At 34.3% G+C, this 12,372-nt stretch overlaps 1 protein-coding gene and 1 long non-coding RNA gene across 5 annotated transcripts in view; both read left to right on the forward strand.

Moving 5' to 3' along the window:
• DNAH5 (dynein axonemal heavy chain 5) overlaps nucleotides 1-3,274 on the forward strand; it is a 153,754-nt gene extending 150,480 nt beyond the window's left edge. For 3 of the 4 annotated variants that reach the window (XM_035318486.1, XM_035318488.1, XM_035318489.1), the window contains exon 79: nucleotides 213-694. In XM_035318486.1, coding sequence (XP_035174377.1) covers nucleotides 213-364 — 152 coding nt within the window. In that variant the 3' untranslated portion in view covers nucleotides 365-694. Of the gene's footprint in view, nucleotides 1-212; nucleotides 695-3,048 lie in introns of those variants that run through there. The other variant, XM_035318487.1, reaches the window with a different exon arrangement.
• The window catches only part of LOC118162375, a 924,537-nt gene that overhangs the window by 282,593 nt on the left and 629,572 nt on the right, over nucleotides 1-12,372 (forward strand). The window lies entirely within an intron of this gene.

Below are 12,372 nucleotides of genomic sequence, written 5' to 3' on the forward strand. Positions count from 1 at the left end.
AAGGATTGCAATATTACCTTCATCTGGCAATAGCACAGTGATGAACAGTGTGATAATCAAGTATGATTTTTTTTTTGGTGGTGATGGAGAAATGTGTGCTATTGAACTTTGATTCAGTTTTATGTTTGCCTTGTGCCCAGTCCCTTAAGGCCCTGTTTTCATATCCCAGTTTCATTTTTTTTTTTAAAAAATGTCTTTTTCTGTCTTCTCAGCTTCAAAGGATCCACGTTTATATTCATGTCCAGTCTACAAAAAGACTGTTCGAACAGATCTGAATTACATTGCTGCCATGGATCTTAGAACCCTTCAGCCTCCAGAGCACTGGGTACTGCGTGGGGTAGCACTTCTGTGTGATGTCAAATAATGTTGAAAAAGGGTTACTAATTCTTTTCTGATTTTAAATATTAGCATTGATGTAGTTAGCTATATGATAGATTGTTTTATAAAAATGTATTTTCTAAGTCATAGATGCCATTATGACCATTTTAGTAAATTTTGACCATTTTAGTAAATTTTTTTAGTAAACCTGTACAATAGGCTTATAAAGGCTAAACCTTAGAGTAATAGTAAGTTTGGTAAATAGATTCAAGCACTAGCTTTGATATCTTGGTTTTCATGGTAAATATTTAGAGTTGCTGTCTCACTAATGTGTAATTTCTTTTATCTTGAATAAAGATTGATTTGAACATTGTTACTTTTCAGTGGTTAATTATGGTTGTGTCAGGGCTTCAAGCAGCTAAACACATCTCTCTTTTTTTTTTTTTTTTCCCTATGGAAAGCTAAGATGAGTTGATTATTCATATTAGTTAATATACTTTATGATGAGGTTCCAGTATTATCTTCTGGCTGATCTAGGTGGCTGTTTCTAGGTGGCTTGCTCTCTAAATAAGGAAGGTAAGACTGGAACAATGTTGCACCTGTTCCATCACTTGGAAAAAATTTTCATTGTATTATATAGGAAAGCAAGCATTTGACAGCTGCCAGAATTCCTTATTATCTGATTCATGACCTATAAATAAGTAATGGAGAGGAAGAAAATCGTTCCATAAAAATGATGTTGCCTTTTTTTTTTTTTTTTTTTTATGTGCTGGTACACCAGATGTGAGTCAACCTTCGTCAAGGTTATTAGTTGTATGACAGCAGCTTTAACTTTGTTTCTGCTATATTTGTGCAATGTTGTGATTTTATATATTGTCCTTTTTTCTTTATCCTTTTCTACTTAGGTGCTGAAGTCTTTTTGCATCTCAGCTAGCTAACTTCACGTGGGAGTCTATTTTCAGAGAGAATGTTAATACCTCTACTTAGTTGAACACTGTTGGCTTTGCAAATCAAGTACACTTTTACAGTCATCAGAAAGTCTTTTTTTTTTTTTCTTCTCCTTCTTTTTGAGTCCAATAGGTCATGTACCTTAGAGTGATCCACTAGTCATTCACGATAAAAAGTACAGTAGAAGATTCTATTAAACTAAAAGAAGGGAGATTTAGTTTAGACGTTAGAGAGGTTAGGAGGAAATTCTTTATACAGAGGGTGGTGAGGCACTGGAACAGGTTACCCAGAGAAGTTGTGGATGCCCCATCCCTGGAAGTGTTTAAGACTAGGTTTGATGGGGCCTTGGGCAACCTGGTCTAGTGTGAGGTGTCCCTGTCAATGGCAGGGGGGTTGGAACTGGATGATCTTTAAAGTCCCTTCCAACCCAAACCATTCTGTGATTGCATGATTCTAAGAGGAAGCAGAAAGAGAAAGTATTACTGGTGCATCTGTCATACATAAATGCTGCAATGGAGAAGGTATTTTCAATTTTATGTCAAATCCATACATGGAATTAGAAAGGTTCCACTTTCAGATATTATAACGAAAAAAAATAAAAAAAACAAGTTTTTATCACAGTGGGCAATACAGTTCCATCTTAATAGTAAAAGTGTAGTCATCATTAAAAGATTTTTTTAAAGTACATTATTAAATTCTGTGTACTATCTGGATTATAGAGAAAGTATCTCATCCTGAATTGCCATTCATTAAATTCTTTTGATTTTAAAATTAATATTGAAGAAAGAGATTTTTTTTTGCATATGTATATATACATATATATATATATATATATTTCTTCCCTTGCTTGGACAGTTATCCTGTCCTAACTAGCTGGAGCTGAACATACAGTGTGGCTTCTTAATGAGTCTTGAAATGGAGCTTGACTAGTGCTCATATACAACATTCTTATTTTTATCAATCATGTTTTAACATCATGTTTGCATTGCATAAGCATGATATATGTGTACAAATATCTGAAGGATTCTGGAACATATATAAAGCTTAGGAAAAAATCCTGCAGAGTTAGATTCATATGAGACATAGCTCATCAGTTGTGTGAAATAAAAACTCTATTAGATAGATGAAGAAAAATGACATACTTCTTTATGGATCTTAAGATGTATTTGATTTACAGTTTATTGGAGCATCTGGCATCTTCTTTCAATCTACAATATGCAACTTTTCCTTAAAATTTTCCAACTGCTATACAACTTTTTTCTTTAACTTTTGTTCTTATAAATGCTTAAAGTTAAAAAATCCAGCATGAGTGACAGTGTATACATGTTTGTGTATGAATATAGCAAAAGGAAAATGGAAATCTGGGCTTTTAAACTAACCAGCGAATACAAGTTGCCAATCTGAATTTGCCTGTGAAGTCTGCACCTAGGTAGGAATAGAAATTTATTTGTATTTATGTGCATATCATATCTTTTAAGTAAGTATCCAAAACAGAGAAGAATAACAAGAAGAACCAACACCGAGAAAGCTGGCAGAAGAAAGAGTGAGAAGAGGAATATGTATAAAATATTTTTATTTTATGTTTTAAATATTTATTATTTGAAATGGATACCACCTCTTCACTTTTTAGTGAAGCCATTATTTCTGCTTTAATGACTCTGAGAACTGTAGTAGCTATTTCAGTTTTTGCTGTTGGAGGGTATGAGATATTCTACTTTGGCTAGAAAAACAGCAGATGTTTGATTGGTGTTTTATAAACATTTTTTTTTTTTTTTCCAAAGGTGTTATCTTAGGTCAAAAAACTTTGGACAAAAAGAGCCAGAAAACTCCCTGAAAGAAAAATACTTAACATGGTCTAACAAAAGGTACTGTAACTTGTAAGACAGTGCTTTTGCATGCATTTTCTGCAAATAACTTTCAGTTTTCAGTTTCTCTGTTAAATTACTACAAGAACTGCAGTCAGTATACATATCTCTTCACTCAGAGCACCGCCATCCTGCCCAACTTCCATAACTTAAATATAAAGTGTTTTTTTTTTTTTTTCTTTTTTCCTTGAGAAAAAAAGCAAGCTAGAATATCTTTTCAATTGGCCTTACTAAATCATATGTCACAGTATGCTTTAGGTTGAAACAGCTCATACCTATCTTGCTTGCTCCGAGTGATCTGTGATTCCAGCATAGTAATAGTAGATTAGTTTGGGAATGGCACTATAAATAATCTTTCTTTTTCCTTGCTAATCTGATCAATACATACTTAGAAAATAAATGCTGAATGTTGATGAAGCCTGCTAGCTCTGTATGTGATTGTGGCAAGAGTGGGTGTGCAAACCTGGCCTAGAAGTTGTGTGTGAACTCAAATGTGTTCAATACATCTCCCATATTTTAGCCGTTATTTGGAAAATAATTTAGCCGTTATTTGCAAAAAAATTGTTAGTTCATTTGTACTAACTTACATATATCAATATTGTTTCAATTTAGATGTTTTGAAGAAAATAAGCAGACAATAAATAAATTATTGCAGTCAAAATTGAAATGACTGTGCCTTCAAAGAAAGATGTTCAATTCATTTCATGCACAAAATAAGTTGCTTCACATTTCTTCTATTCCATGTTATGGAATAATCAAGCTCAAAAATATATATTAGAGTAGGCAGTGACATGTTGAGTTTTCATTTTAAGTATTTTGAAGATATTCTATCATTTTTACTGATGGAAAAAGTGAGCCAACAAAGAAATAATTCTTGCTAAGAATAAAAAATCACTTAACACTCGATGTTTTCCTATTTTGGTCACCAAATTCTGTATAGTAATCCTTACTTACAGAGGACAAATAAAACTATTCTTTATTCTTCCAAAGCAAGAGATCTCAAGTGAATTATATTTGAAGTTCAGTATGTTTGCTACTTGGATAAAGTGAGAAGCCAACTAAGAAATACATGATATATGCATAATAGGAGAAATTTCACAAAAGGAGGATGTACAACAAAACATGGAAATGAAATGTTTATGAAGAAAAATACAGTCTTTGAATTGCAAAAAAAAATGATTAACTTGATTAAATTGATTTTGGTGTTACACTATTGTATCAGCATAATAAAAATTGTGCTTGATCCCTACACAATGAATGAGAAATTGCATAATGAGTTGAGGTTTTTAAGCAGGTTTGAGTGGATCTTTTCTCCTCTAATTCAATTAAAAAAAGAAAGAAAGAAAAAAAAGGAAATAACATTCCTTCAACAGCTAGTTGTTTGCACTGGATATACAGTGGTTTCTGGTCTATAATATTAAAATGACCAGATGGAAAACCAGACCCTGGAAATATCATCCAAAAATGATTGGTGTTTTATGTTTGGTGTACGCAGTCGAGTACAACCAGAGATGTTCTCAGAATAGTACTTCATGAGTAGGTTGCTCATTTACATTGTGTCAAATGAATTCTTTGAAAATAAAAATAAAAGGCTCAGAAGAAGGCAAGGGAGAGTCATGTTAGAAAGTAGAGGGGATCAGAATCACGTCAATATTTTATTGTACATTCCATTTATTGAATTACTTTTATTTTAGGATAAATGTTCTCTAGATCTACTACTCGTAACCATGGATGTTAGCTGTTGTATCACATGTATGCAGATGTTGGGTATTAGACCTGTATAGCGTACTTCTGTTTTTCTCACGCACTATATAGGAAAGTTTCAGACATTGTCTTTTCAGATATTTTATCAAAACTTTGAGAACACTGTTCTAAATTATCATGATGACTTGATTGCATTGTGGATCCACACTGCCTATGGTATAAAGAAAGTGGCAGGATTTAATAGCTTATGTTGTGGAACGGGGGACATCTGGACTCCGGATGCAGTTCTCACTATTTAATTGCACTGGTTTTGTTTCTTTTTCTAGCACCTGTGAATTGAGAGTATGGAAATCAGATACGTTCCAGAGATTAAATTTTTGGTATTGGTATTTGCAAAATGCGCTGACAGTGAAAAGCATAGGAACAGTACAAATGTCTTTATAATTAGACAGTTCAGAGCTTTGGTCTATGTTATGTATCTTGCATCTTGTAGGTTTTACAAGGCACGCTGTGGCACTGGGACAGTCGATAAAAAAAACATCTTTGTACTTTTACTTAAGAAGAGATTGTTCCTTGAATTAAGTGGAGATAAGAGAGATCTGAAGAGGGATCAAGACAATCAAAATGGGTACTGAGAACAGAGCAGTTTCTGCCATTCATCTAAATAAGGTTAAGGCTCAGGGGTGGAAGCTTTTGAAATAAAAGCAGCTCTGTTCCTGAACTTATTTGATAAAATAATCTTGCTTGCTCTCCTTCTCTTCTGACTTCCTTTATTTATTTATTTTCAGCAGGAATATTTTATTTCCTTGATTATAGTATTTAAATCCCATAATTATTGTTATAAAGGGTACAAGGAGAAGTGGCTAATAATTTTAGATATATTGATTACAGTTAATACACAGTTCAGTGAATGACGTATTAAATGGTCCTCTTTTTTCAATAATCTTCTGTGGCTCAGGCTGTGGAAATGACGTATGAAAACTATTAAACGTGTAAAAAAGAATACAATTCTAGGTATGGTACAGCTTGTCTAATTGAGGTGTTCATCTGATTTGCTGCTTCTATGTGCTCAAACTTGGCATAACCAATATTATTTAATATCTGTAGTTATAAAATGACATTAAGATATTTTATGTTTTTAATTTATGTTAGATTAATACAAATCTGAATGAGTTTCCGTTAACAGAAATTAAAAACTATTTGTAATCATCTACAGACACTGTTTTCATGGTGATTGCTGGAAGAGGAAAACTATTAAAGAGAAATGTGTTCAGTACAGGAAATGTGCTGAGAATGAATTTACCTAAAGTGCTGTCTTATGCATGATAGAAAAAAAGGCAAAGAGATTTTTTTTTTTTTTTTTTTTAATACAGAAGATCATGTGTGACTGCTCTAAGTAGAAAATATCCTATTGATGAATTTTAAACATTCACATACAAAATAAGGAAAGTTTGTTTTCCATAACAAATTTCTAAGTAAAAGAATACTTTTAATTAAAAGAAAAATATATTTATGCACAAAATGGATGTTTTAAATTGACTTTAGATGACAGAGATTTTATTGAGTTGTGTAATGGAATTGGAGCCTGAAAGTTCTCACAAGTAAAGGCAAAATATGACAGTGTCTGACCTATAAATCAAAAGGTTCATTAAATCACAATTAAATGTAGGCAAGCAATGAAGTCCATATTACAATTATAGACAATTATTTCCAACTTTCAGAAAACTGTTTAATCACTGTGACTTTAAGATCTTGGTCTAAATGGTCAAATACATTATTCCTAAGATAGCTGCAAGGCAAAGATTATGTAAAAAAAAAAAAAAAGACAAATGAAAAAAAAAAAAACCAAACATCAAAAAAAGTGATGTTTCATCTGAATGCTTTTATGTGTCATTGACAACTGGTAAGTTTACATGCATAAAATACCAATTTCAGACGTGATTATAACTATTTTCTACCTAATCTGCTTTCTAGTCTCAGAGGTTCAGCAGCCAGAACAGCAGAATTAAGGTAATAATCTCAGAGCATTTTTAAAGTGCAGTCTCTTCTCTATCTGGAGATATCTACTTTGAGCATTGTGCCTTGGAGAAAATAAGGAAGTGACTGTGCATCCCATTTGCAGGCAGGATCCAGTTCTGACTGGCTGAAGTACCGTAGCTGAGATATCAGGCTGATGTGGAAGGAAGGTAGCAGGGACTGTCTTGGTACCACTGTGAACAGCTTCAGCTGTGTCTGAGAAGAAAAGCACGTCTACTGCTGTGAGTGTTGTAAGAAAAGTGGTCTCTGTAGGCACATTCCCTAACTGAATTGTGTGTTCTCTACTGTTTAGTAGTCATACTCAGCCTATAAAATCCTCAGCATCCCTGCTGTTTATGAAACTGTGAAGGATGTAATGTTTGTTTTGGTGACTTATATCAGTGAGGTTAAATTCAATTACCCTAACCTGGTGTACTTGAAAGCTTAGAGTAGCACAACTCTCTCTGCACATATGTTTTTAAGCAGCCAGAAATGTGTGCATTTTATAATATTTTTGCTAGTTAAGCAATGGATTTCAGAAAGCCAGTTAGTAAGTACTTTTAAGGAAACCTAAAAATTCCTGACCAGCAGCTCTCAAAAGACTGTCTCATCTGGTAGTAGGTAGCACTATCTGTTCTCCCATTTTTTATGCAGGACTAATGTTCATGACCTCTTTGGGCCATTTTCAGAAAAGAAAAATGCTTACTCATCATTGTTATCACAGATTGTCAGCACTTTGATTCAATTGCTCAAATTCTGTTTAAAAGAGAGGGTGATTTTTTAGAATGTTAGTTTTTGCATCTGCTGTAAGTTGCAGAATTCCTCAACACCAGAAAATGCCATGTCATTTAGCTGGTGCTGTTTCCTAGGCAATGTTAAGCCACTTTGCTGAAGCAAAGAATCTCATGCAAAATTGCCATTCTCCAGGGCTTAGCCAAGGATCAAATGTCATGTTTATACAATTGTAATGATAGGATTAGATTGGAATTGAGTTTGAAACATTAATAAGCAGTTGTTTATAGTTCATATTTTACATTAAAAAATAAACAACAAAGGAGCCATTAACTAGAAGTTACGGGCACTGATATCCCAGTTAATAAGTGAGGCAGATAAAGGAGAAGATTAAAGTCCCAACAAGTGGTAGGTTTCTTGGAGTCTTTCACCCTTGTAAAAAGTATTGAGGCCTGGAGGAGAAGACTTTGCCCATTACTTGTTTTCAGCATGCTTCTTTTCCCTTTCTCCTCTTTACTATCTTTCCATATTTTCACATCTCATCATGAGTCTTCTGTGAGTTGATGCATGACTCAAGATGCTGCTGAATCACAGACTTGGCCATTTAAATATATTTCACTGCAAGTGGCATGAAAAGAGCAGCTGCTCTGTTACCACCTCTCGTTTTCCAGGGGCTCGTGTGCCTGAAGCTGTTGGAGCTGTGGCTCACTAGGTGTCAGCAAAGCTGTCCAGAAAAAAGGTTTTTTCCCTGAGATTTAAATAAGGGCGTGAAAGTTAGAACTTCATGCATGTAGCAGAAATTTTAAAGCATGTGAGGTTGTTGTTTAGTTCAAGTTAACCTAACCTAGAAAGCCAGTTCTATTGTGCTTTCTATGCCATTAGCTCAGTTTTATTTCATAGTCAAATAGCATTCTTTATGTATCATCCCTGTGTCTAGGGAAAAGTGACTAAGTGGTGCATTTAACACAGCAGACGAGAAAAGCAGTTGGTAGAAAAGTGATCACTTTCTGAAAGTGTGGACTTCCTAAAATGTCCTAGTTGGTGAGTGTAGAGGTTTGCACTCACAAATAAATTCCTCTTCCATTTCAACTCTGTTACCAGGTTCCATAGTTTCTTCTGAAGGCATGGATATGGATTCCACTAGTTAATTAAAAACTTGATGTATTTTCTCTGGCTTTCAGCTAGCTTTTGCCACAGATGTTAGTATCTGCCTTTGCACTCAAGGCAATTGCGCTTGCCAGCCATTCATATGTCATATTGCACAAGTACACTTCATTCTGGCTAACACTGGGCTCAGCAGTGGGTTTTTCTTTTATTCCTTGACAAATGTTATCTGATAGATTGTCCTCTCCCTCAGAACTTTTCCAATTCCTTATAAACATTTTGGTCTATGCTTAGGGGTGTTTGCAAAGGCTTGCCTTGCCACTCAGTTGAACCAAATGGTTCAGAAAAGCCTTTCTATAATCTTCACAAAATCAGCTTTACCTGGATCTACCATAGCACCAGCCACAGCTTGCACCCAGAGAGCAAGAAGTTTGGACTTCATGATATGCAAAAAAATGTAACTAATAAAATACGCATGTAAGGTACATAGTTGCATACATTTCAGAATATATAAATCACTATGCATATGAATATTATGCTTTTAAAAGATTTTGAAATACTTGGTAGATGGCATTCTCTCAAATAGCATTTTTTTCCTTCCTTATTTTTTAAACCAGACTCTTGGTATCCATGTAGAAGCAATTGCTAAGCAGCTTAGGGAATTGTCTGTGGAAAGTGGAGCTTATTGCTGTATTTATTTATGGAATGGATTCAGCCTCTGTCTAAGTGGAAAAGCATATATATTGGCTTATTGAGGAGGCTGAAAAGTTCATCCTCTGTGTCTGATGAAATATGTTGAGTTAGAGATGTGTGATGCTGTAAGGCATGAAGTAATGACCTCTGGGGCTCAAGAAAGAGTCCCAATAAAAATTAGCTGGCCAAATCTAAGGCTATGCAGTATTAAATATGGTCTATGAAACTTCTGTTTAATGTTAAGCTACTGCAAATATTCATGAGGATGCATTCTCTAAAGAAGTGAAACACCGAATTTAATTACTATTACCTTCACATAATTCCTGGTATTTAAAGCTTTAAATTTATTTTTGAAGAGACAGTTTTGAAGATGGTGCTTCACAGACTACAGCAGTGTTTAACTTCTGCTGCGTTAAAAGGAACAGACTTATTTTAAAAGATATCAAGTATGTAAGCTTCATTGTTAGTGATCTCATTTACACAGAATAAAGAATAAATTTCGTCTTTTGCCATTCCCTTATCTGGAACATTTGGACTGAGACAGCTTAGGGTGAAATAATTCCTTTGAGATAATTCAGTAAAGAAACATATGGGCTTTCTCTTTTCATAAGGCTAGCATGGTTTAAACTTTTTTTTTTTTTTTTTAATGTGGGAAAAGGAGTATATTATTTATTTTTGACAAAATAATATATATGCTTAAAAATAAATAACTATGTATTAAGAATTGGTGTTATATGAGTTGAGAATACAGAAATAGTGTGAGCCTCTATGTCAATAATACAAAAGAGGAGTCTTCTAAGTCTCAAACTGTGACTACTAATTGTAGCTCACATAAACAGCAGAAATTCCTATAAATGAATGGATTTAAGTATGCATAGAAATACAGATACAAAATTAAATATCTGTATCATTTTCCAAAATGTTGTGGTTTAACCCTATAGGCAGCTAAGCACCACACAGACAATTCACTCATTCCCCCTGCCCCAGTGGGATGGGGGAGAGAATTAAAAAAATACAACACATAAAACTCATAGGTTGAGATAAAGATAATAGGACAGAAAAGGAAGGGAATTAGAACAATAACAAGCAAGTATATATATAAGACAAGTAATGAACAGTGCTATTGCCCACCACCCAGCCTCCTTTCTGGCAGGGCAGCACAAGAAGCAGAAAAGGCCTTGGCTCTGTGTAAGCACTGCTCTGCAACAACTAAAATATCAGCATGTTAGCAGCATTGTTTTCATCCTAAATCCAAAATATAGCACTTACCAGACACTATGAAAAAAATTAACTCTATCCCAGCCAAAACCAGGATACATAAATGACTTCTAAATATCCTGAAATCCACCACAACTAACTGCATGCTTGCTTGTTTGGAAACATGCTATCAAGAGGCACATTTTCATGTTATATTAGCTTTTGACAAAAACTAATTCTCAGACTTATTTGTGTATGGACACTTTCTGTTTTAAACAACAAATTTATGATCAAGTGGTTATATGAAGTATATTGCATTGCAAGGAGCAGCTCCTTCACTTTGTATAAGTCAAATGTACCCATTTTCAGGCTGCTTCATGTTAATCTCTGTAAGATTTAAAAGAGGTGTGATAATGATAAAAATCATTAACAATTGTGTTTGCATATCTCTCAAATACTGCACAGCACATCATCTCTTGCGACTGGAGGTGGGGATTTGTTGGCGCCTTTCGGAAAACAGTAAGGGACTTTTTGAAAATCTAACATCAATGCAAGTGCCCTGAGTAGTAGTAGTGATAGTGCAGTTGCTTTATCTTTCCATAGTTAACTTTGGAACATCACATGAAATCATTTCTAATATTGTAAGAAATGTTCTAGGAGTTGTTGTAAAAGTCTGAAATAGATTTTGCTGGCAAATGGAAAAGAGGAACAACAGACTGCAAGTGTAGTGTGATAGCTACATGATGTCTGTTCAGCTTTTGATGCATAGAAACACTTCGGTGTCAGAGGTAGTATCATTAATTATAGAGGAATTGGAAGAGTTCCCAAGCAAGAGAATTGTTCTCGCTTAAGCCAGGCACCCAAACTGCTGATGTTTCTCAGAGAGAGAGTCAATAAGGGACTCACACATTCAGGTTGTGGCAGCATGCAGTCTGTGAAGCAGTTTAGTCCTTAGTTTCAGGAACATGATGAAGAGGGATATCCCATACAAAATGTGTTTTATTTTTGAAGGTGAGCAGCTTTACATTTTCTCCCAGGGTTTTTGTGCTGTCAGAGGCACTCTGGCTCGGTCTCTAGAGTGTAACTTTATAGAAGTAGGCTTTAGGGACAGGGTATAAGAAGGAAAAAGCTCACTGCAGATAAACTGGTGGCATTTATAAGCTGTAAAGCCTTGGCTGGCTTTTAATAACTTTAATTTATTTAATTTATTTACCACTATTTGTTTGTGCAAAAATGTCTTAAATGCTACTTGTTCTGACTTCCTGAACTCCAAATTTATTGTATCATTTTAGTTTAACAGTAATAATGGAAAATAGTAGTAGAATAAAATCTTGGGTTTTGTGTTCCAAGTGTACCGCTGCTCATAAGAGCATTTACTGAGGTGAATTAAGAGCATTGTTCAGGTCTCTGCTGTTATTTCTTTGAATTATCTGTAGAAGATTTTTGTGATGCTGGTTTGTTGGGGCAGAACTGTATATTAATTGCAGGTTGCTTTCTTGGTGTAATAAAAAATTATTAATTTTTATAGAACCACCATTCCAAAAAAAAATGAAGTAAGAAATTAAAAATAAAATGGATGTCTTTGAATACAAGAACAAAATTTTCATGGGAAAAATATGGAAGCAGAAAAAATACCTGAGAGGATTCCTTGAAGTTCTTGTTCTTCTAAACCACTAGGTAATATTGTTGTTCTGTATACAGTGTGGTTAGTATGAAATCTCATTTTGAAAGCAAAATGTCAGAGTTCCATGTTCCTGTCATTCCCCTTTCTTTATTGACATTATGATATGAGAAT

Source organism: Oxyura jamaicensis, chromosome 2 (assembly GCF_011077185.1).
Source record: "Oxyura jamaicensis isolate SHBP4307 breed ruddy duck chromosome 2, BPBGC_Ojam_1.0, whole genome shotgun sequence".
In the NCBI taxonomy this organism is placed as follows: domain Eukaryota; kingdom Metazoa; phylum Chordata; class Aves; order Anseriformes; family Anatidae; genus Oxyura; species Oxyura jamaicensis.